General features: G+C 48.3%; 2 protein-coding genes across 3 annotated transcripts; one reads left to right on the plus strand and one right to left on the minus strand.

Annotated features, from left to right (window-relative positions):
- Positions 1-535: 535 nt before the first annotated feature.
- On the plus strand, positions 536-17,505 carry SLC25A25 (solute carrier family 25 (mitochondrial carrier; phosphate carrier), member 25). Of its 2 annotated transcripts, XM_010570997.1 has the most exons (11): positions 1,718-1,802; positions 7,059-7,762; positions 10,357-10,483; positions 10,572-10,659; positions 11,443-11,554; positions 12,295-12,453; positions 13,230-13,382; positions 13,510-13,617; positions 13,860-14,027; positions 14,357-14,507; positions 14,941-17,505. In XM_010570997.1, the coding sequence occupies exons 2-11, from the start codon at positions 7,604-7,606 to the stop codon at positions 15,123-15,125; spliced, it is 1,410 nt and encodes a 469-aa protein (XP_010569299.1). In that variant the 5' UTR covers positions 1,718-1,802; positions 7,059-7,603; the 3' UTR covers positions 15,126-17,505. The 2 variants fall into 2 exon arrangements, with proteins under 2 accessions (XP_010569298.1, XP_010569299.1); XM_010570996.1 differs by lacking the exon at positions 7,059-7,762 and having other exon boundaries at positions 536-1,802.
- Positions 17,506-19,439: 1,934 nt separating this feature from the next.
- On the minus strand, positions 19,440-24,782 carry LOC104834049 (alpha-1-acid glycoprotein-like). Its single transcript, XM_010571132.1, has 6 exons — positions 24,675-24,782; positions 23,993-24,135; positions 23,234-23,307; positions 22,256-22,366; positions 21,382-21,485; positions 19,440-19,556 (listed from the first exon to the last, which is right to left on the minus strand). Exons 1-6 carry the CDS (start codon positions 24,780-24,782, stop codon positions 19,440-19,442), a joined length of 657 nt encoding a protein of 218 aa, XP_010569434.1.
- Between the last annotated feature and the right edge of the window lie 239 nt (positions 24,783-25,021).

Raw genomic sequence — 25,021 nt, forward strand, 5'->3', positions numbered from 1 at the left:
TTGTATTTTCATATCTAACATCTGTAAAACAAAAGTTTCCTTCAGTCTGTCACTCAAAGTTAAAAGCTGAAAACTGAGGTCCTCTGCTCACCGTGGATCTTGCTGTGCTACTGTGGGTAGGGAGCCTTGGGTGATGGAAGCTGTAGTCTGTACTTATTTATCCTGCGTTTTAAAAACCCCAAACTGTTTTCTTATGGGAAAGTCATGCTACTTTGGAAAGCGAGGCACACAGTGCCCTCTGTCTGTAGATGCAAAAGGCAGGCAAGAATCTAGGGCTACAAAGTAAGTTGTTGGTACTTGAAAATGGAAAATGAGCCCTTATGGTCTCCAGTGTGCTGTTGTGCCTGCCAGATGTGGGCTGCTCCATTCCACCAAGGTGGGTTGACTTTTCTGGTGGTGCCCCGGTCGGGAGGCCGATAGCCCCAGCTTTACAGCCGGGGCTATGAGCCATTGTTGCTGTGGCAGCAGAGGGAAACATGGCATCTCTTGTAGAAACTTGGGGAATGTCATGTGTTCTGTTCTTACATATTAGTCCTGCTCTGGCTGTACGGTTAAAGGCTCCTTCAGCAGAACTCAGCCTGTTTGACTAATCGGCGATAGTTTAGCCACCATGCATTAGATCTTGCATAGATGAATAGCTGTAAACGCTGCGCAAGTATGTCGCGGGGTTGTGCTGAAAGCCAAATGGCAGAAGCACAATGCAGCACCAAAGAGCTATTGTAATGACGGGTGAGACTATAATAGACCAGGGAGAGAGGGTGCAGTTAGAGGTTAATTCAGCCATGGCCGGGAAAAGCCGGCCTCTCTCCGGAGAACCATCTGCTGCTCTAACAAAGAGCTGCAGCCGAAGCTGCAGAGCCCCAGAAGCAGGCACATACATGCCTTGGACGATCCTGTGCTGCCCAGTTGCCTCGGGGCTGTGGCTTTGGCCGCCCTGCTGCCCTCCCTGCCCGTACCTGCCCGATGGAGCTGGCAGGCGCGCTCCTCTGCGGGGTGTCTCCTGCGTGGAGGGCGCGTTCCCGGCCGGCTGCGCGCGCTGCCTTGCTCCGGAGCCACCGCAGTGTTGGGAGCGAGGATTGGCTGGGCACTGCTGCAGTGGGGACGCAGCCTGGGTGTTCAGCCTCGCTGCTCGTCTGATGTACCGTTGGGATGAGCCGGGACGCGCGGGTTAATTGGCAGCTCTGAGAAGCTTCTCTCGGAGAGGTTCATCTTTAGCTTTCCTCTTAAGTGCAGCGTCTTGGCTTCTCTGTCCAAGCAGTCTCCAAGCGTCTCTGCTTCTCCATGCCAGGGGTCTTGTGCTTTGTCTGTTGCCATCAGATTTCTGAGGCTCTGGTACAATGAGCTGCTTGTCAGGCCAGGCACGACTGCAGTAGCAGCAATTTCAAAAGGCAGGAAGCGTCCGCAGGAGCGGTCTGTAAAGAATCTGAGCCCGTGGAGTCGCTGGGTTGAACCTCCCGCTGGCTGCCGTGCTGATTCCCATCTTGGGGGTGCTTGGTAGTGCAGTCACATCATCCTTGGCAGCGGGCAGCTCCTGAGCGCGCAGGGTTTCCCTGCCTGCGATGCTCGCTGGAGCAGCAATGCTGCAGACCCTTTGGCATTTTCTGTCTAGCTTCCTTCCCAGGGCCATATGCCAAGGTCCTGCAGATGGAAAAGAGGATGAGGCCAGAAACACCACCCCACTTCCAGGCCCCGGGGAGAAAGGGCCAAAGATGTTGGGGAAGCCACAGGACAGAGGGACTGATCCCACTGAAAGGAGACCAACTATCCTACTGGTGGTTGGACCCGCAGAGCATTTTCCAAAGGTAATGGGATATCCAGGGGCCTGAGGAGGGGTTGGCGCACATGACAGCAGAGTGTGTGGTCTGCCGGGAGTAGGGGTGGTGCCGGTGGAGCGTGTGAGTAGCTGGGGGTGTGTGTATGTGTATTTGGGGAGGGGGGAGAGGAACAGGAAAAGGAAGCAGGGTCCAACATGTGTGCTTGCTAGAAGGGAAATGTGGGGGACCAGGGGAATGACTGTGAAGAGGGGAGGTGATCTAACCTTTCAGACATAGTGTTCAAAAGGGGGGAAAAAAAATGCTTCTGGGGGACAAGGGGGAGTACAGGGGTCTCGAAGGTTCCTGGGCAACTTGTAAGAAGCATGACTGAGAGGGCAGGGAATGATAGTGCAGGTTAGCGGTGAGTCCCACCCCTGCACTGGAGATCAGCAAAGGATCAAATAGATCCTAAAATGTTCCGAAGTCAGTCTTGGGTAATTTGGCAAGCCTCTGGAAAAGCTAGCATGTTTTGAGCAAATGAGTAACTGGCTGTATTATCTGAATGGCACAGACCGGAAGAGAGTAAAGCCTGTCCCTGGGGAGCGGGTGGCATAAGGGAGAGACTAAAATCTGCGTGGGGATGGGAACTTCCCAGGGATGGGAGAGCGGGGAGTGGTGGGTGCGCACAATTGGCGGAGAATAAATGGTGAAGCTTTGTCTGGGGGGGCGGTGAACAAAAGCTGCTTAGTTTAGTGCCTGGGCTTCTAGCACAGTGCTGGCTGACTGCAATTCTGGTTTATTTTTGATGGGGAGGGAATGCTGTCCATCTCTCCTGAGGATGGTGCAGTCAGCTCTGACTACCTGTGGTTTAAAACCAAGGGTATGACCTGGGATTAGGGGAGAAGGAGTCGGGCATAACCCTTGCGAGTGGTGGGAGCTTGGGATGATACTAAAGGTCTGCAGCAGGGGTAGGGGTGCGTGACTTGCAGGATCCAGCTTATTTGACAGGGAATCAGGCATGGTTGTTGCTGTAAGCTTTCTCTCTAAAATGGGGGACGAACAGGTTTAAGTTGTGGAGGGGATTAATATCTGTTCTGTTGCTGTTTTGAATGGAAACAGGCAGGGTGGCATTTTGCATTCTGGGGAGCAGAAGCCACTCCCTGCTTGAATCAGACTGAAAGATCTGCAGGGACTTTTGCCTCCATTCGTATCGTTAGCAGTTAGTAATGTACATCCTCTTCAAAAAGAGGAGTGTGCACATTTTGAGGAGGACTTTTGTGCAGAGGTTGAAGAAGGACAGAGGCTCAGAACTGAAGGAGGTTGTGATGAAAACCTTGAAAGTGTAGGGCTGAAAATATCTGGTGTCTTTCAGGGAACAATGGTCCCTCAGTCAGGGGGAGTCCATCTGTTCACACCTGCAAATGAAGCTTTCTGAAAGTTAATACCAATCTCCTCTTTCCTGTGTGACCCTGGGAAGTTTTGCTGCATAGGAACCCTAAAATTGGCTAGTGGAGAAATACGTAGATGATAAGGATGTGGTAAAATGGAGTTATTGCAGCCTAGGAAGTAACTGCCCATCTGCTAGGAGGTTGTGACTGTGTAATTTTAGCCTGCCCTGATTGTAAAGTAAAACACAGTGTAAAGCTCTTCTGTTGAGGATTATGCAGATATGTTTTACCTTGCAATTCAGGCCAGCTAATACTGCATCTAGCCATCGTGGCTCAGTTGATGGACAGTAACTTGTTAAGCTGCAATGACTTGTTTGTGCTTGATCAGATATCTGTGTTCTAATTACCTGCCTGAAGGAGAAGTGTTGCAAAAAGTCTCATACAGCCTTAGGGATAGATTATAAACCACTGTGAGCAAACAGTATTATTTGGTGTTTAAAGAAAATGTGGGGGACACATTGCTTTTGTTCTCTGCCACTGATTGTCTGTGACCTTGGGAGAAGTTTCTTGACTGGTATGCCACTTTATTTTGTAAAAATACCTGTAACTACCTATCTGCTAACACCCTCCCCCCCCCCCCCCCAAAGTAACATGCCTGATACTGGGGTTACTGTAAGGAATTGACATGTATCGATAAACTTGAGTGGAGGTGCTTCCTAACCCTGGCTCTTCGATCTTCACATTGTCATTGGCATGTTTCTGCTCGGATCCTTGCTTGAAGGTAAAGATTTCAACATGAGGCTGTTTCTGCAAATGTGGGAGAAAATACTGATTGCAAATGTGATGAGTTGGCCCCTGGGTTTGTGTGTACACAGAAGAGAGGTATGATCTGCCCCTGATGTCACCATCTGGACTTGTAATTTGGATCTGTGTGTTGTCAGTGGAACAGGTCACCTTTCCTGGTTACCTTTATGTCAAATACCATGTAGTGCTGTCTGCCTTCCCTGGTCTCTATCCTTCCCCTTGCACAGTCTTGGCTGGCTGCAGCTCTTTACTCTGCTGGGGTCTCTTAAATGATTAACTCCCCTCCTTCATACACTTTATATTCTTTGTTTGTGCTTTGTGAGGACTTTCTGTACAGTACAATTAATTATAAGCTAGTTTCCAGAAATTAAAAAATACCAAGTCAGCAGAACCTAGTGAAAACTTAGAGCAATAGCGGTTCTCTCTCTGGCCCATGGTGTACTCGCCCAGAAAGCTGTTTTGCCTGTGAAAGAGGATGTTAGTTACGTGGCTGTGACGCTCACTGGCACTTGATATTTTTAGGGACTTTTTTTTTTTAGCAAAGTAAATTAAAAATTAAACAATGTACTTTCCTGCTCCTTGTATGGCTGCATCCTCCCATCCTTTGGGAGGTACCTTCTGGAGCTGATGTAGTAAACTGGTGATGAAGCAGGTGCCTAGAAGAGTACAAATGACTTGGAGAGATGAGTGTTGGAATGGCAGGGTATTGAAACTGGTAACTCGTGCAGCATTTAAATAAGCACCAAATCCTATAAATAAAATGAAAATGAGTTTGCAGCTTCCTTGATGGCAAGAAAAGTGAGCCTTCTGTAGAGGGAAGACCGACCCATCTAGTGCTCCCTTTAGCAGAGGAGGGTATTAGCTAGGCTGGCTTCACATTGACCAAAAATGTGTAGGTCCTGCTCTGGCTTCATTGGCAAATTGGTGGATGGAAGAAGTATCAGGGAGGACTGACTTGAAAGGACTGACTTTATTTGGAGCTCTGTGCCCTGTCCTCGGTTTGATCAGGAATAGATAGTGCTAATGAGGGATGTAGTGTCCGTAGCTCGCGTCTGAAGCCCTGGGGTGGGTGTGCTGCTGTCTGCAGTGGCAGGGGCTGGGAGAGCGGGACTGGCTGTGTGTGCTGAGGCTTGGGTGGTGACCACATAACTAGTTGTGTTCCAGCAGCCCTGATCCCTGCAGCTTTGGTGAGCTATTTTGCTTTTGAGTACTTCCAAGTTTACCAGGATTTTTTTTAGGGGAAATCTAAAAAATTGTTAATGCTTGTTTAAGTTCCCTTTGTCATTATAACCAGAACTGCTGGTATAAACTTCATTCGTAATATGTCTCTCCTTAGGTTGCTGTCCTGTAATTAATACCCTGCTTAAAATCAGCTTTCTGAGCCTAATTACCTTTCTCCTTTCCTCTGACGTAGGTAGTAGGGCTTTTTTTCCTAAAATGTGCAAATTTTGCCTTTTGTCTTTAGCTGCCAACTCTAGACAGAGTTTATTAGGAAAATCTGCATCATGTTGGCATAGCAACTGAGCTGCCAAGCAGCTATAATAGTGATGCTTGGCAGCTCGTGGGAAGGACTATGGAGGATCTTAGGGCTTGGTGGGGCAAATCTGAGTTACATTTGTTCACTTAGTACCTGGAGCTGGGGGGGAGCTGCTCACCTTGGTCAGGCCACTGAAGGCATTTGCTTTTGGCTAGTGGTGTGTGGCATTAGGGTGCTGCTTGCAGTGAGACTCGACTCGGTAGGAAGGCTGGGGTGTACTGTTGGCATGCATGTAGCGAGCTGCTGCAGCTGGTCTTTAAGAGGATCTGGAGTCCCTGAGAAGATCCTGTTTTCGCTCAGAGAGACGTCAGCAGGGAGTAGGTTAAGCCTGGTTAGGTAATGTGGCAGGGGTGCCATGGTAGGTGAGGTGCCTGGGGGAGGGCACAGGAAACCGTTGTAGGTCACGATTCTCAAGGGTGCTGAATTGCTGCAAGTTGTAATCTATTAAGCTTTTTTAAAAAAAAAAAAAAATCCTTGAAATAAAGCCCCAGATTAAATATTCCCAATTCGTGTGATTGACATGCAACTCCACAAACGGCTTATTGGAGACCTTGGCTTTTCTTTAAATCTAAAGAACAAAATACCACAGTAAAGATGTAAAGGCCCCTTGTGCATTAGGATCTGAGGAGGGGAGTGCTTTTTGGACTTTGCACTGGCCAGGCAGTCTGTTTAAACAGAGCAAACACAAGAAAATGTTGCTGTGTCCGCAGTGGTGGGGAAAGCTGTTAGCTGGACTGGCTTAAACCAGTTTAGTAAATGTGCTGTGTTGCTTCAAGTGCAGGCAGGTTTGTAGTGTTTCGGTTATTGGCTACGGCTTTTTGCATCTTGTATGATAGCTTCTCTTTTACGAATATCAAGACTATAACTTTATTTTAAAATTCATGTTAGCAATTAGTAATTCTGTACTGAGCAGCAACCTGCTGCTCTTGTTTGGTGCTCTCACTGTAGTGCTAGGTGCTATCCCATACATCAAACTTCACTAAATGCTCAGAAGCCTGTAATTATATGCGCATTAAATGATGCGTGTGCCACACTCCCTCTTCAGCCTGGCTTGCTCCTGATGAAAGCTCAAGAACTCGCTTACAAAGTGGTTAAATTGTAAATGGTAGAAACTGGAAAATGTTGTTCTGCCCGGGCCACTTCTCATTATAGGGCATATCCAACTGCAATGTTTAATTGTAGTTGGAAGAGGAGGAAAAACTATTCAGCTGGCGTAACTGCTGTGTGGATGCTTAGCTAGGAGGCTTTGAAGCAGCTGGGTCTGTTTGGATGCCTGCTCTTGATTTTGGTGGTTTTCTGGGTATTTGGCATAATAGCAAACCTTCGCTATCGGCTTTATTGCTGCCTGTATTAGTAACCGGAGTGCTGCAGAGGAGAGAGGTCTTGGTACGCAGGGGTTGCCTGCTCCTAGCCGGCACAAGTGGTTTTGGGAGAACTTGCAACCAAAGCCAATCAACTCTGGCATAGCACAGTAACCTTACAGAAGTGGAATTTCAAGGCTTTTGCTTAAGCTGGATTTCCCCAACATGTATGAAAGCAGTAAGTGGTTGGCATCCTGCTGTTACTGTGTTTTAGAGGAAGAATTTTTGGGAAGAGGAAGACAGTGAGAGTTCTCCTGTGTTGTATGGTGGGAGAGGTTATGATCAAGACTGGTCCCTACTGTGCTGCACATGTAAATCCCGGGAGGGGTGAGAACAGGATCAGAAAGGACCCATCGGACATAAGGAACAGCAAGTGAGCGTCTTGGATGTTGGCCAAAGCCTGTTGGGTTAAAAGACATGCCCAGTAAGAGTTAAGTTGCGGTGAGCGTGATGAAAGGTCTCTGGGCTTAATGGGAGCCTGGCTGTTGAGCAATGTGAGGCAGCTCACATGCCTCCTCCAGATCCAGTGTCTGGCTGGCAGCTGGGTGGGACTGTACAGCCACGGCCTCCCTTTTAAGTAGAAGGGCAGGGCTTGTACAGCCAATCCCACAGGAGCCCGGTGCGCTCATAACCGTGTGTCATGGGACTTGCTGGCATTTCCTTTCCACTACGCACTGAAATTAGCTCAGGGGAATCATTCAGTTTTACTTCCCTTCCCGGTCGGTCTGAGAAGGGCAGCTGAGTCTCCGGCTCAGAAAGATGCTCTGCCTCTGTCTGTATGTGCCAGTGTTCGGGGAGTCGCAGACGGAGTTTGAATACTTTGAGTCGAAAGGGCTGCCGGCTGAACTCAAATCGATCTTCCGACTCAGCCTCTTCATTCCTTCCCAGGAGTTCTCCACCTACCGCCAGTGGAAGCAGGTATGGCCCCGAGGGAGGAATGGGAGGGAGTGAGCTGCGGAGGGGTGGTCTCCAACACCCGGAGTGACTGTTTGGAGGGGGAGAAGTTCATGATGGCTCTGTTGTAATAGCTGGGCACAGCATGGAGACGTTTCTCTTGTGCCTTGGCAGGGATTGCCGAAACAGCATGGAGTGGACTTTTTTTCTTTTTGATTCTTTTGGCTTGAATCTAATGAGATCTCAGTGCCTCCAAGACTGTTTAAACCAGTCAATTTGATGTAAGTTAAGTAGAAAAAGGGCTTTTCCAAACTACGGATTCTTCTGTTTTAACTGGTCTGCTCAAATACGATGTTTCACATCCTCTTCCTTTTCCTTCTTACACCCTTCCACCTGCCCCCCCTTCTGACAGGAGGTGTGTAATCTAATGTCAGCTCAAGCTGGTGCAGGTCTCACCCTGGTGAAGGTGAGCAGGTTTGTGCTATGAGCCGGAGACCGCCTTAGCAGCAGTGGGTGGGCTGAGCTGGGGGAGGTTGTGCAAGAGCATTTTCCTTGGCTGGAGAAGGGAGATGCACTAAATCGACAGAGCGTTCCGTCTGACTCTGTATCACAGCCCTTGCTTTCAGCTTGCTGCTACTGGTGTGATTTTCATGACCAGGCTGTCAGGAGCCCAGACAGCTGATTATTGAACAGCAAAGCTGGGTAGACTTTTTATACCTTTGTGCAGACACACAAATGGGGGATGTAGCAGGCTGTAAGATGTGTGGAGTCCCAAAGCGTGCTGCAGGGGCTGCCTGTTATGCAGGTGACCATAGAAACGTCTTCAGCCAGCATAGCTGTTAATGACTGGTTCTGTCTATGGAGATTACTACATATTTACTGTTAAAGGTGAAGAGCTGCAGGCAGATATTTGTTCATTATCTCTGGAGAAGATGCTGGGAGCTTGGCTTTCTCACGCTTCACATGTGTTGCAGGTTACTGTTTGACAGGCTTGCAGCGTTTTTGCTTTGTGATCATGGAGGAAGAAGGCTAGCAGAGCAAGGCAGCTTTTATTACCTGCGGTCTCTGATTGCTCATTGCACATCTCTGCGGTTGTTAGGGGCATGCTGAGAGAACAGGAGCAGTTGCACAGCCGCATCTCTCTTACAGTGCCTCCGAATTACTAGTGCCTGTCAACTGGTTGGGGGTTGCCACTCAGAGGGAAGCCCTGATTCAGCTGTTCCAAGGCCAGTCTGCTGACATGCAAGGGGTGTTGGTCTATCTTTAGCCTACAAGTTGAATGTGGGGTCATATCTGAACTTTACAACAGTCATATGATAAATTGCAGGTTGAGAATACTAGGCATACCTCAAAGGTCAGGGCAGCTGGGACAGCACTTTCTTATTTAAGGTTCATAAACCAATTAGGAATAATCTTCGTAGCATTAGGGCTAAAGTGGCAGGACTTGGTGGGGCAAGAGAGATTTTTAATAGTTAAGTATTTAGTATTGAAGTAGTTTAAAATGGCATTGAAACAAAGACTTAAGGCTTATGAAGGTGACTGGTGCTCATAGGCTGAGGAAATATCTTGATAAGCTTAGGTTTGCCTATTACCTTTGAAGCCTAAATATTGAACAAAATATTGGTAAACGGAGGGTTAGCCTAGTGTTTGATCTCAGCTCAGAGCTTCCTTAACAACCCACCTGCTGTTCACATAAAAGTTACAAGAATTAAAACAAAAATTCAGATGATGCAGGAGACTGACTCACACCTCATTTAGTGTTGCTCACTGATGCATGTTGAAAAAGACTTAAAGGCTGTCAAAGGCAAGTGACTGAACAAGAAGGGGAGTAGGAACTCCCTGAGCCACATTCTTACAGTTCGGAGATCACCTCTCTTGTCAACAAGTAGCCACGTGCCCTTAGATAGGACAGTCCATCAGCTATTGCCCCATGCTGGAGTGAATTAATTAGTTGTTTACCTTGTCCTAGATGTCTGGCACAGAGTCTGATCTTGATTTTAGCTTTGTCCTACTAAGAACCTTTTCTTGTTCTATATACCTCTCATGGAAACTTGTATAATTAAAGCACATAGCTTCAGGGTGCCTAAACCAGTTCATAGGGGTTTTTATCTTTGGCTGTGTCTGCTAGAGCTGGACAGGCTTTTTCTGGTTGGAGTTAGTTATTGCCAGAGGGAGCTTACTTCTTCAGGCATCATAGTAGGCATGAAATTCCTTTTTCTGTTCAGGTATTTTTTATTACCTGACATTTTGTGATTCACTTTTTGTGCAAATCTGTTGCCTCATACTTAGTTCAAGAACCTCCACAAGGGCTTTGTAAGGTGTTAATCAAGATACAGGACTGAGATTAGACACATGATACTAGGAGAATACCCCTGATAAAAGCATGGGGCATTTCATCTGCGTAAGTAACTTTGGGAGACAGTTGCCTGGAATCAGGTGACTTTTCTACACTACTGCTTTGCTCAAATTTCTTTGAGGAATTATCCTAATTCTGTCGGCTACTTTCTGGAGGAAAAGTCAAAGTCGTGCAGGGAATGATCTTTAAATATGGTAGAAGAAGGGGCAGATCTAGCTGAATGAACAAAGGAGGTGACAGTTTTTGATTGTTTTCTGAACAGAAAATTGTAAAGGCTGGAGACAAGGACCTGGATGGACAGCTGGATTTTGAGGAATTTGTTCACTATCTCCAAGATCATGAAAAGAAGCTGAGACTGGTCTTCAAGAGTTTGGATAAGAAGAACGATGGTAAACACCTTTCTTATGCTCATGAATAGACTACTGTGTGTATTAGCTTGTAATATGTATGCTTGAGCTCACTGGCTTATCTTTGCAGGCCGTATTGATGCCCAGGAGATTGTACAGTCTCTTCGGGACCTGGGAGTCAAGATCTCTGAACAGCAGGCTGAGAAAATACTGAAGAGGTGAGGATTCAGCTGGTGGTTCTGTTTTACTGTTGAAGGGGTTAGAAAGAAATGTAGGGACGTGGAACCCATCTCCTCTTTCTACCCTTTACACACTTCCCAGAGACTTCAGCTCCTCTCTTTTTGCCTATTACTCTTCGTTTTGATTTTTTTCCATTAATTGACACTTAAAAGGTTGTAATGCATTATGGAGAATTACTGTCAGAATCTCTTACCTTCCTGACCTGTTGTGGGGAAGTGCTTGCACCTGAGCTGTTTTGCACCCCTGTCTGATTGTCCTGCTGCCCTGAGCTTGCTGCTTTGGAGAGGGCCTGTGCAGTTGCTCTTTGGAAACGCTGAGTGCTTTATGCATGTGGCACTAACATGTTAACAACCACTTATTTGTGCTGTTTTTTCCTCTTTCTTTCCTCTGCTACCTTCCCTCTGTCTGTTTGCCTGTGTGTCAGAATAAGGACGGGACACTTCTGGGGTCCTGTCACCTAGTAAGTATTATTTTCCCTTCAGTGTCAGTTACGTCCCTAATTTTGGTAGGAGGGGGTGCAACTACTGTTGTGGGTCAGTTAAAGGGGAGAGAAAGGGGAGGAAAAAGGGAGCCCACTTCTACCTCTCTGCAATGTTTGGTGAATAGAAGATTTCCTAGCTTTGTCTTGTGTCTCTTTAGAAGTCTTTTAGTAGTTGCTTTGCAAAGCTTTTTTTGGTGTAGGCCTGAATAACCAAAGGGAAGGGAGGAGGAATTTGTCACCCAGTGGGAATCTGTACTCATCTAATGATAAATCTTTTTAGCATGGATAAAAATGGGACAATGACAATTGATTGGAATGAGTGGCGAGACTATCATCTGCTGCACCCAGTGGAGAACATTCCTGAAATCATCCTGTACTGGAAGCACTCCACGGTAAGAAGCGGTTCCTCTGCAACAGGTCTTGGTCTTTCCCCAGCTTCTCAGTCAGAGTCCTGATCCCCAGGAGCTGCTATTGGCGGTCCCTATCTTTTATCTTCATGGTTCAATAGCTGCCTTGTAGCCCTAGAAGCCCAATTGCTTCCTGTCCTGTCCTGTTATCTTGCCACTTATCACTGGCATGGCTTGAAGCCTCTGGCACAGGTGATATAAACTGCACATTCTGCAAGAAGATGAGGGTGTTCACTTGGCTTGCACCTCTGAGAGGTCATACCAGTGGCCAGCCCCTGCTGGTTCAAGACCTGTTAAGACTAGAAACTGATTTGACAGGCAGCCGTCCTTCCTGGAGATATTTCAGTGTGTGTAAATAGCATGTAACGAGATTAAACTGGCTGTGAGCTTGGAAGGTTCCAGAGAGCTCCAGCTTTTTTAACACGCAGCTGCCCGCAGTTGATCTTTTTGTTCCTTACTACGATCCACAGTATTTTAATGCAGACAAATATTCAGCAGTTGCCAGGTCCTTGGACAGAAGTCTCTAAATGTGAAGGTTCCCCTTGTGATGTGCTATAGCAGTGGCAGTTCCTGTGGCCAGACGCAGCAGTTAATGGCTATAGATAAGCGGCTGACTTGGAATAAGTGTATCCAGTACTTCAACACTTAGCACTGATAAAGAGCAATAAAACTTTGGCAAGATCGTTAGCTGATGAAATATTTCTTGACACCTTATATTTTTGCAGATCTTTGATGTAGGAGAGAATTTGACTGTCCCTGATGAGTTCACAGTGGAAGAGAGGCAGACAGGGATGTGGTGGAGACATCTGGTTGCAGGTGGAGGTGCAGGTGCCGTGTCCAGAACCTGTACAGCTCCCTTGGACCGCTTGAAAGTGCTCATGCAGGTATGATGGAGCAGTTCCAGTTTGTTTGAATACCGAGGCAGATTCCTTTAATATTCTTGCGAAGTGATGCCTTGAAGATGATAATGTTCATCAACACAGTACAGCACTCTGGCCAGGCTCAATCTCATTGCTTTTATATTGGTATTTTTGAAAACTTTTTGGATTATTTGAATGATCAAAGTCATGCTAAAAAAGTTATTCTTCGTTGACTGGAAAAAACAGAGAGAAGCTTTTGGGAGGTAGACATGTGAAAACTGTCAATAGTTAGAGAGCTTTGTGGTTCAGGAAACTGGGAAACTTGGGTTTTGGTGAAACAGGTTAAAGTCTTGTGTTCCCGTGAGAGAGACCCTGAGGCCATGAGAGCTGACGTGGTTGTGGTGGTCAGCTGGCAGAGCTGGTACTCAGTATCAGTATTATCAGCATTAGAAATGAGTTACAAAACTTGATTTTAGCCTGCTTTGTCACTGTACCTGCTTTTGAGCCAGCAGAGAAGTTTACCCTGGGTAGCTGATCCTACGCTAGGTATGGAAGTTGCCTATTTAACCTTTCCTCCCATTCCAGAGGGAGATACTGATTAGATTCATTAGTTAACACTAGACTTTGCAAAAAAGAAAAGAAGCTTGCTTTCCTATTGTAGAAGTTATCTGGAAGGGATTAAAGCCTTGGCAAATCTCTGGGTAAATAGAAAAGCGCCCTTTTGTCCCTGGATTACAGAAAAACGTAGCACTGTCGTAATCAGGACTGGAACTAATCCAAGCTCACTCGCTCTCTCCCAGGTTCATGCCTCCCGCAGTAACAACATGTGCATCGTTGGCGGTTTTACTCAAATGATCCGAGAGGGTGGACCAAGGTCACTGTGGCGAGGGAATGGCATCAATGTGTTGAAGATTGCACCGGAATCTGCCATTAAGTTCATGGCCTATGAGCAGGTGAGTAAAAGAGCACAGAGAAGTCTGGCTGCAGAAGGGTTTGCAGAAGGACAAGTTGAAAAAAAAAAAAAAAAATGGCTGAGAGAAGTCAGTGAGCCTCAGTGTCTGTCTGTCTTGGCTTCTACAGATCAAGCGGTTCATTGGTACTGACCAAGAAATGCTGAGGATTCATGAGCGACTGTTAGCTGGTTCTCTGGCTGGGGCCATTGCACAGAGCAGCATCTACCCAATGGAGGTGAGGCAGGTGGTTGATAGTCCAGCCCATGAGGGGTCATGGTAAGGTGCTGTGATGGGAAATGTAGGTAGAACGCCAGTACTGTTATAGCTTAATGAGTTCTTGGAAATGATACCAAGTACTATTGCTTGCATGACACTTGCTTAGTCCTGACCATCATGCTCTTAAGAATGTCATTGTCTATATGTTTTTCTCCTGTTGATTCTCCTGTAGACCTTCAAGGCATTTCTTCTTGTCCCCAGGTTCTGAAAACACGAATGGCTCTAAGGAAGACAGGACAATATTCAGGCATGTTGGACTGTGCCAAAAACATCCTTTCGAAGGAAGGAATGGCTGCCTTCTACAAAGGCTACATCCCCAACATGCTAGGAATCATTCCATATGCTGGTATTGACCTGGCAGTCTATGAGGTATGAAGCCTTTAACCTATTGTAGGGCTGTGCTGCTTGTGTAGATTTATCACTGTAGGACCTGTCAGTTACTTACAGGAGTTTAAGTAATTTTTCAAAGCTTTCTTGATCAGCCTTAAGGGGCACAGGTGGATTTTTAGCCAAAATGGCCTAAACCATAATCCAATACAGTGATTCTCCTTTCCTAGTCAACATCAGGGACCTCTCAACCCTGGTGCTTCTGGCTGAATTTGCATATAGCTTTCTGGGCCTTTTTGCTAGATCTTGTATGTAATGTGATGTTCTTTTGATTGCCTCTTTGCTGCTAACATCTGGCTTGTTCCTTCCAGACACTAAAAAACGCCTGGTTGCAACGCTATGCTGTCAACAGTGCTGACCCTGGAGTCTTTGTTCTGCTGGCTTGTGGCACCATCTCCAGTACCTGTGGACAGCTTGCCAGTTACCCACTGGCTCTCGTGAGGACACGCATGCAGGCCCAAGGTGAGAACTTCTGGGAACTCCTGTCATGGTCTCTGAACAGGGTAAAGGTCCTCTAGTGTAAACATTGCAACAACAGCCTTAACTGGACAGTGCAGATGAGCAGTAGGCTATTTGCCACGCTGCAAGAGGACAGTGGACTTTATGCTGCCCTTAGCGTCTGGGGCTAAGCACCTCCAGGACAGAGGTTCTGTTTTGCTCAGATCAGGAGTTTTGGGCTAAGGGAGTCTGCAGAGCAGTTTTGAGAAAATGGCTGCGATGTGCAGCACAGCCATGGCTTGCTGAGAAGTTAAATGCTGTCCCCCATGAAGCGTTTTTTGGTCTGTGAACATCCACAGGAAGCATGTGAATCAGAACTGCTCTGTGAGACAGGTTTTAACCTAAAGTGTTTTTACCATGTAGGCTGCATTATTTATTGTGGCTTTCTCTATTGCAGCTTCAGTGGAGGGTGCTCCCGAAGTGACGATGAGGGGACTGTTTAAACACATTCTGAAGACGGAGGGAGCATTTGGTCTTTACCGGGGTCTGGCGCCGAATTTTATGAAGGTGATCCCAGCTGTAAGCATCAGCTACGTGGTTTATGAAAACTTGAAGATGACTCTGGGCGTGCAGTCACGGTGACCAGGAGATGCCAAGGACTTTGAACTCTGAAATCTTGGGGTGCAATCCCAAGACGTATAGCCATCTCTCATTCTGTGAATGTGTTGACACTAAGCTGACTAAGCAAAGCTGTGAAATCTCAGATAGTTTGTGAGTCAGTAAGGGGGAGGGGAGGATCTGGTGTCCTTTGCCATCTTGCTACTCAGAGCTCCACATAAACCATCATGTGGTCCTTTTTGTTGGGCCTTTTGGGAGACCAGGAGGTGAACTCCTGGGAGAATCTTAAGGCATGAGTAGCTGAGGTCAGTTCCCAGCAGTATGGCAGAGTAGCAAAGATTTGGGTAACACGTCTGCTTTCAGCGTATTGTGTGTACAGAGCTGTTTGCCTGCAGATGAGCACCTTCTGACTTGCTGAAAGAGCTTCTTTTTCCATTCAGAGAGCTTCTTTTTCCATTCAGTTGTTTAACTTCCTACCCATTGTTTAAATTTGTACAAACCTTGTGTAGGAGCTGCTGCCACACCAGGCTTGTTATTATGTTTACATATATTCCTTTGGGTAGGAGACGTTCATGTTCTGCTTCCAAGACTTGACATGAAATGTAACTTTGAACTCTACTGGTTTTGAGGGCTGGTGGGCAGTGGTTTATCCAGTCAGGCTGAAGGTTACTTAGGCCAGCCTGATGAAGAATTAGGATTATTTATTTTTTATAGGTTTAAGTGTGTCTCATAAATCCACTAACAAGATGCACTTACTAACAGAAGCAGCAGACTAGAGCCTGCATGCCTGTATCCTTTGCATGCCGGGATTGGCTTGTCTTATAATCAGCAGGGGCTTGGAAAGGGGAAAGCAAGAGAGCCCTGGATGGACTGGCACCTTGATGCATGGCTTTAGTGAACAAAAGACAATATTTCACAACTCCTGTGCAGTTGTGCTCCCAGCACGACACGAGAGCCCCTGTGCAGCGTTGCATGGACCTCTGAATTCCATTCTGCCTGGTGCCGAGGATAGCTGGTGGACCTTTTCCAAACCCTGTGCCTACGCTGCTGTCTATCTCTTTAGACCTCTTTGTAGATTGATGTTCAGGTTTGCATTAGCGGGATGGAGTCCCCAAGCCAGGAGTATGTCTGCTGTGGGAAGGGGTGTTAGGGAGAGGGGCTGGTTGCCACTGGGAGAGGTGAGCTTTTAGTCCTGAAGACAGCTTGCTTTTCTTTCAAAGGGTGCTTTTCATAAGGCTAAGGGAAAGAGATGGCTTTAAAATTTCTCTGACTGCATTATGGGCTACTTTAGTTGATAGGATCTGGCTTCTGAGGCCTGGGAGATCCTCATCCACCTTTTCATTTTGGGCAAAATGGACCAGCGTTTGCATTCCACTGTTTTACTGCTTAAAGCATATTTATTTTGTATTTATTTGAACAGAGTTATGTCAGACTATTTTTATAGACTTGTTTAAATATTGTTGCTGTGCTTATATTTCTCCTGTTTTAAAAAGTTCTCTATTTGTTCTCTTACATCACACAGCTAAGTCGTGGGGAGGGATGCGAAAGTCACTTGTGTACCTTCCCTTTGGGGCTTGAGCTGCCTTTCCCATATCTGGGGTTGTTGCTGGAGGACCTCAGCCCAGAGAAATTCTGTAGCAAGAAGCCATAGGAGAGAAGGGAGTTGGAGAGGAAGCAGTAACTTGGGAGGAGGGGAGAGGGTGCACTGTGAGGCTTGCCTTATTTTGGAATTGCCTCTGTGTGTGGTTGAAAGGGTTTCAGGTGGTGGATGGCTGAAGTTGGGAAGTTGAAGGTCTGTGCATGTTGGATGTCACAACGGCTAATTGAGAGCGATCTTGGGGAATTATTAGGTAAGGGGGGAGGGGAGAAATCTCAGGGACTAAAGGAAATACAAGTTTCCAGAGAGATGGAAGGAAACTTGCACTTGGACACAAGCTGCTGCAGTCGTGCTTTGAGGCTGAATCAGCAGACCCTGCTGCTGAGCCAGTGCTCTTCCTGTGCAAGCGGGCACTGTGGAAAAGTGTGTGAGAAATCAGAAAAGGATTTGCTAGTACTCAGCAGCTGCTTTTTTGTTGACAGATTTTGGTGGTTCATGGAGAGTCTTCCAGGTGAGGCTCTGCCTTGACTATCCAGTGCTGTCAGTAGTTAGCCATGTGGAAATTTAACCAATCTGGATTAGCGGTATGATTTTTTTTCCACCCCCCCTTCTTGAGACCTGTCATAAATTCTGCAGTGGCTCCTTCCTACCAGTGTGGCCTAATGGGAATATGAATATCAGAATGCAAAAATCAATGCAAAATGACAACCATCTTTGTAGCTGTAACCACAAATTGTTATAATGCAAATCTAACTTGGATTCTTCATGTAGGGAACAGTCTGCTAATAAAGGTCTGTCAAAGAGATACCACATGTCTGCAACTCTTTCTCGATATGGTGTATTGGTGCTGTTCATGGCCAGACTCTTCCTGAGATGATTCTCACCAAGGATGCTGACACCGGCAAGGATCCTCCCTATGAGGACCTGGGAGAACAGAATTCTTAAAGGCAAAACCAGCAAACCTGAGATCAAAGCTAATGATGGTGGTGATGAGTCAGGGATGTTCAGATGCTGTTAACCTGCCTCAAGTGTTGCTGGACTTTGCTCATCCATGCAGTATCTAAACCTCTCTGTTCAGAGAAGTGAGTTTCCCAGAGAAGCTGGAAACTCTGCAGTCCAATTATGCCCTCAAAGGAACCTGGCTTACAGGGTTTTCAAAAGAAAGGCTTTGTACAATTTTTTCTTAAACAAATAAAAACCCAACCAGGAGCTATCCTTGAAGGTCATTCAGGAACCATAGCTGGTAGTGCAGGTGGCCTCTGATTCGGTTAACAAAACTTGCCGTGGGGGCCAGACTGGGTTTGTTGGTTCGTTATGCGTCTGACTGTAATTCAAGGCTTTTATTCAGCTGTGAATCTACTCATGAAGTCTGGGTCCTTGTAATCTGAGCCAGTGCTTTCCAGCGGTGTCAGCTTCGGTCAGCTGAGACGCTTATCGACGCACTCTTGGACTGCAGCGCTCAAGGCTGCTGGCAGCATCCCCTCTCGCACCGCTGCCCTCTCCTACCCTTTAACTGTCTCGCTCCTCGAGCTGGGGGGTTATGTTTTGTGTCACAAGCCGATAAAGATGTGTCTGAAGCAAGGGCTGGCCAACTACCTGTGCCCTGAGACCAGGAGGGAATTGGCTGTACTTGACCTTGCAAAACTCATTTTTGCTACAGGAATCAGGCCAAAGGCTCGACACTGAAACACTGCCCAGTAAACGCTGCTGTACAGGGACAGGGCACCCTGGTGCTGCAGAGGGAGGAGCAGGGCTCTCCTCTTTGCTGCGTTCCCTCCAGCTCTTCTTCCTTTTTAAGGAAGAGAGATATTTTCAGTGCTTAATTACTAGGTTAGAGCTGAGACTGACTTATTCTCCAGACACGCAACAAAAGCAGCCTCTTTTTAAACTCCCCCCGCTTTCACAAATGCAGAGTGACAGTGCTTTCCTCCTCTTTGGGGCTGGGGGTGTGATAAGGGATGCGTGAGGTGCCTGACGAGTGCAGGGGTGTACCAGAGGCATGGAAAGCAATGTGAATCTTGGCACTTGAACCTTCTCGCCTCCAGGGTGCCTAGCTTATTGGGAAATGAGGAAACATGACCTTTTTCTCTGGAGAAGTAAAAATCCAGCCTGGGTTGGGTTAGCATCCCCTCCCTCTCTGGCAGGAGGATAATTTGTCAGCGTCATCACCCTATGTTGCAAACCTTGCTGTGGATGAACATTATTGGGGGAGCTCTCACCCAGTCCAAAGGGTTTAGGCAGGAATGTTGGCCCCAGCTGGGCTACTTCTGCTAGTCAAGCTGCTGTCAAGAGAATTGGGTGGTTGCTTCTAGCTAAGCACCCTCTTCCTCTCAGACTGTACACTTTAAAGTTAAGTTTCTAGCCCTCTAGATACTCCAGTTACTCATCAAATGCTTCGCATGCTCATTTAAAATAGTTAATGATTGCCCTCTTCTGGTTAGCCTGTATTACTGCTTCATTTAAGTACTGCTTTTTTAGTAGAGCTCTCTTGTGAGCTTGGGTGTGACGCTGAGTGGACTGAGACAGCGTTGAAAAAACTTCCATGTGTCACCTTGTCTTGCATCCCCAATTGCTTAAGGTTGACTTTTCCCAACTCCTAGTTGAATGACACACAAGCTGACTTGGGTGTTCAATTTCTTTTCGCAAGCCCCGCTTCTGATCTCCTCAGAACCCCTGCTCTCCAACATCTCAGCAACAAAATGCATCAGATTTGAAGAAAACATTTATTGCCTAATGTGGCATCAGTTACCCGTGCTCCCAGGCTGGCGGGTACCCAGAGGAGGTGATGCTGTGACCGCAGCCGTGGGCTCCGTGCATGGGCTGTTTCCTTTTTTGATTTCTTTCGTTTGACAAAGCTCCTTCCAAAACAACAGCAAGGGCATAAGTGAAACAGCCAGTGCACCAGCAGGAGAGAATTTACTGAAGAAAGAAGTATTTTTCTTTTCCTTTTTATCTGATTATAAGTCTAGGAGGGCCTAGAGAAGCTACAGGCTTCCCCATGCTGCCCCAATCACAGACACTGCTTGCCTGGGTGCTGAGCTGCTGCCATTTTCCACACCTGTGCTATAAAGAGGAAACCAGGTTTCTGGGGCAAAGCTGTACTATGCTGGGAGGGTCAGTAAGTATGCTCTGAAGGAAAGGGGGATTCAAACTTTGAGAAATAAGTAAAAGCCCTATGCTAGCCAGGCACTCAGAATTAGCGTGGTTTGAGTCCTGCTAATGCCTCAGGCTGACACAGGGGTACGTGAGTCTCTGCTCTGGTGTTCTCTTCACATCCATCTCTGTCAGCCAGATGATAAAGGTCCCTAAAATCTTTTCTGCATTTGTTTAACTGGTTTCATTTTACTCCTCAGATGCAGTGTCCTGCCTCTCAGGTGGGCACAAAGCCCTGCTCTGCTAACTGTGATCACACCAAGGCTTGTAAGGACAAATGGTTCTAGCTGATTCCACTCTTGCTTTTCTCTAAATGTAATTTGTCTTGCCCAAATTTAAATGTGATCCAGCTGTTAATGTGGGGGGGCTGGGCCCTGCCTCCCAGGTGCTGCCTGTTGCCTAATGGGGAGAGGAGACCTGCCCCTGCCCCACCACAGGGTTTCAACCTGTGCCTACGTTCCTGTCCCCAGTTCCCCCGAACCTGTCGGGGACAGCTCTAAAAGTAGTATCTTGAGGCTGGGGGCTGTCAGGGGTTGTGTTGGGTCCAGTCTGGCAGCTCAGAGTGGGGTTTTGGGCACTGCTGGAAGCTGAGAATCTCCTGCTGTGGGTGAGCAAATGGTGAGGACAGAAATGGATAGACAGAACGGGACAGGAAAAGGTAAGATATTTTTTCACCCCCCAGTTTGCAAAAGGGAGCCCCTCAAGCTGGCTTGGGGACTGGGGTCATTTGCGGGATAAAATGTCCTAAATCAGGTGGCAGAGGTTAGGGCTAGGGCTGGGTCTGGTTAATTTTTTGATGGAAAAACTAAAGGAAAAAGTCTGATTTTGTGGGAGTGGCTGGTGTTGCCTCTTTCCTGATGTCCCGTGGGGCTGGGAGATCAGGGCCAGCTCCCAGCCCAAAAGGAGCCACTGTGCTGGACACCCCGGTGCTGGGGTGGGAGGACGACTGGCTTGTGCAATCTTCCTGAACCCCACTTACAGACAGCTGGGCTACAAAACCACTCATCACACAGCACCTCCGAGTGCCAGAAAAGCAAATCCCAATCTGAGAGCAACCCAAGGTTTTTAGGGGTTTAAATGGTTGCAGCTTTGGATGAAGCAGGGCTGTGCTGTGCCATGTCCCAGGGGCATCAGCCCCTCCTGCCCCTTGCTGCAGCTCCTGGAGGCAGCTGGCCTCTGCCGGGAGATGCAAAATGAGGAATTTCAGGGCAAAAATCCCATGCTTTAGCTATCTCCCCCCTAGCAGGGGGAGGCAGGCAGTTACCAGGTTTCCCACTGGAGATGCTCGGGTGCAGATATTTGCTTTGGGGAGTTGTGTATCTGGGGGGGTGTGTTATTTTAAACCACCGTCGCTGTCGAAGCAATCCTGCCTTTACTTAGTCCCGTAAATCATTTCCACCAACTTGAAAATGTCTCTCCAAGACCCCTGTTTGGCGGCTGGACCTACAGCCCAGGGTCTTGGTACCCTTGCCAGGGGTGGGGGCTGCAGCGGCTCTGCTGACCCTTGCCCACCCACGAGCAGCCACGTACCGTTTTCCACGGCGCGTACACGATCTCCTCTTTGCTCACCCCCAGGCACTTGGCGTGACGCTCGAACTCTTCCCAGTGGGCTGTGCTTACGCTCAGGTTTCGGGCTGGAAAAGGAGAAGCATTTGCCAGGCGTTAAATATGGACCGGTGGCCTTCATGCCCTGCCCTTGCTGCCTCCCTTCCCTGTGCTCCCACCAAGGCTTGCTGTTGACGTGGTCTCTGCCGGGGTCTCTCACCCCCATGGTGAATATACCTGAACAAAACCAACCTCAGGCATTGCCTTTTTTAACCCTCTCCTCAGTCAGCTCTGGTCCTGTCTGCTCTAAGGGGTTACAGGATAGTCTGATGCTCCTGGGGCATCAGGAGGAACCAAGGTTAATTATGGAGGCGGTTTTCTATATGTGTCTTTGAACTCTCTTAAACAACTGCTTTGCAGCTTGGAAGGGCAACAGGAAGCCTCATCAAGGTCTAAAATGCTGCTTTATGGGGTTGTAGGTAAGATCTGATCAGCTTTGCCTGTGCTGGTACTGCAAAGCCATGTGCTCTGCCCTGGGAGGCAAGTGCCAAAAAATCACGGTTGCTTGAAAATATGGAGATTTTAGAATGGTATCGATGCTGAATTGTATTTGCTTCCTGTTCTTTGAATATTTATGGTGTAAGTGGGTTTTGTCTTTAACTTGCTCTTCCTACTCTGCCAAAAGATTTAGGTTTAAATGGGGTTTGTAAATACTCCCGTGACCACTGGAGCAGCAGTCTCACAAAATCACTGACTGTTGGCAAAACCAAGTTGCTGCACGGTTTTAGCTGATAATTATATGTGCGTGTTTTGGTGTCCCATGCTAGCTTGAAGTTCCTTTAGGATGGAGTTTGCATACCGTAGAGATACAGTCCCAAATATGTTCTTTCCATCTGCAGTTGGTACTGGATAAGTAAAATGTCTTCAGAGCTGAGGTTCATCAGCATCCCCACAGTTTGCTGGGTCTTGGCTTCGAGAGAACAGAATCAGGTTGGGAAGAGCCACAATATTCAGATTTTTCAGTGCTGCAGCAGGGATAAACTGCAGCCCAGGTGCGCGCAATGCCAGTAGCACCTGGGATCCAGACCTTAGCAGCAAGTGAGGACAAATGTCCTGACGTGAGGTAAGTTGTTTGGCTCCTGGTTTATTTGAATTGTGTTTCTTAAATGTGGGCCTGAGGTGTGAAGGAGCTGAAGTCACCCAGCTCCTGTCCTGCTGTTGCAACGTGCTGGATGGTCTGGCTCGCTGGTGCTTGGGGTATGAGGGGGTCTGCCTGGCCCTGAGTGCTTGACCTCGCAGCTTGAGGGGGCTGCAAAAATGGAGAGAAACTGTTCCTTGCTTGCAGTAATGCTGTTGTGGCTGAGTCAGTGCAAACTGCATCTCAGGGGTTTGCAATTCCCACCCCAAGTGGCTCACCCTGTTTCCTCAGTGAGGAGGAAACAATTCAGAATGCAAGGCTTCATTAATTTGCTGAAACCTGCCATGAATGTTCCCCTCCTTTCCCTGAGGGACTGTGAAATAACTTTACAAAAGAAGTGGTCTTCTCCTATGGGGATGGGAGCAGGTTTGCTCCTTGCTCCCAGCACGGCATTTCTTTGTAGGGTTTAGTGTGGCTTGATGGCGGGGCCACAATCCCCGGGGTGCCCCAGGAGCGGGGCTGGCCCAAGGTGCCCCTGGCCCTGGGGAGTCCCCTGAGGCTTCAAAGAGACAAAGTGACCCGGGAATAAAATGCATCAGATGATGTAAAACATGGACATGGGCCATTTCCATGTCTCAGCCTGTCCAAAAAAAGGACTGGGTGATAACCTCGATGGCTGTACCCGCTGGTGCTGCTTACCTTGCTTCACCAGTGTGGTGTTACCAGCAGTGATTTCGAAGTAGGTGGAGTTGTTGGTGAGACATTGGTCCCCCCTGGAGAAAGAGAGGGGAAGGGGTAATGCAGGAAAGGGGAGCAGAGACCCCTGCCGTGGGCTGGAAAGGACCAGCAAAGCCCTGGCACAGGGCACCTGCCCACTCCTCCCCAGGGTTAATTGCTCTCACTGTTAAAACTAAGCCATTTCTCCTGTTCCTTTGGTCTGACCTCCACCTGCAGCTTGTGGTCTCTGCATTGCCTTTGCCCCGGCTCCTTGGTAGCGAGATGTTTTCCACCCCAAAATAACCCAAACTGCAAAGAGCTGCCTGTGTTGGCACAGAAGAATTCATCTCCTTAAAGTCTGACCCTGGTGGGGGGAAAAACAGCTTTTGGTGCCCAGCAGAGTTAGCAGCCGTGGTGCAAGGACCTCTGGAGAGGTCTTCTCCTCTGGAGAGGTCTTCTCCTTGCCTGCGTCCTGCAGCATCCACACCTGCAGGGCTTGCTGCCCGCAAGACCTCTGCGCCTTGCAAGATTTGCCTAAACATGGGGGCTGTTGAAATAAATAAAAGAAGGGGTGAGGAAGAGAGGGGATGGGAGAGCATGCACGGAGCAGCTGGGAGAGGCTCTCTCCTTGGGAAAACCAGTCTGAAATCATGCTCATATCTTGTGTTGAAATGGCTTTGGGGGCTGCAGCACGTGGGAGGAGATGGGTTGGGGCAGAGAGACCCGAGGGCTGCATCTTACACGGCCACGCGCTGGGTAATGAGCAGCTCCTGCTCGCCGGTGTGAGGCTCCACGTGGAGGTGGCCGTGGTCGATGAGCAGCATCTCCAGGAGGTGCTGGGGGAACTGGGCAGCCCCGGCCACGTACAGCCACATCCCCAGCAGCTGTGGGGAGAGAGAGACAGGGCGGTGAGAGCTTTTGGGTTTGCAGGGGGAGGTTTGGGGGAGAGATTTCTAGCCTCCCCGTGGCAAAATTGTTATTTTTGACCTCAGGCCTCTGCTAGTTCTCCCTCTTGCACCGTACTGGCAGCAAGAAAATGAAACCTGTGCAAATGTATGGGGGAAAAAAAATAGCTGAATGTGGGGATTGGGAAACGGTGCCAGTGTTGGCTCCCGTGCTCCTGCGCAGTGCAGCAGGGCCAGGACAGCCCCGTGCTTCCCTGGGGGAATTGCACCAAAAAATACCCAGCCAGCCCCCCTTGTTTTAAGGTCACCTTCTTGGTGGAAGACCACAAGAAAACTGGGTAATCTGAGGTGTTTTGGAAAGCAAGTGTTTCCCGTTTGTTGCAGATGGTGCCTTGGCAGATGTGCCAGGGGGAAAGGGAGGGTTTCCCTCTTTCCCAGGGGACAGTGAGGCTTATCAGAGCACCCGCAAACTCGTTGCAGGAGTGGGGCAGCCCCCCGGCAGCTTGGGTCTCTCCTACCTTCGATGCCGTGGCGTTGTCCGGGTGCTGCAGGCGTGGGGCTCCGCAGGGAAAGGCAGCCGTGGGCAGCAGCGACGTGAGGCTGAGGACGGCAGCGATCCCGGCCATGGCTGCCCGAAAGCGAGGAGCAAGTGAAGCCCTGGACAGACGGACACGCTTGCTCGGCCGTTTGCTTTTGCAGCCCTGCGAGGAGGGGACGGGACGTGCTGGCGGTTGCCAGCTCTGCACCGGTGATGCAACCAGCACCTTTTGGGGACATTGCCCGGAGAAGAGCCGTGTGCCCAGCACTGAGCTCGGCACTTGCCCTGGCCTCGGCTGCGGCCACCGGTGGCCAGCACTGATAGCTG

This window comes from Haliaeetus leucocephalus, unplaced genomic scaffold (assembly GCF_000737465.1).
Source record: "Haliaeetus leucocephalus isolate CR32 unplaced genomic scaffold, Haliaeetus_leucocephalus-4.0 Scaffold306, whole genome shotgun sequence".
In the NCBI taxonomy this organism is placed as follows: domain Eukaryota; kingdom Metazoa; phylum Chordata; class Aves; order Accipitriformes; family Accipitridae; genus Haliaeetus; species Haliaeetus leucocephalus.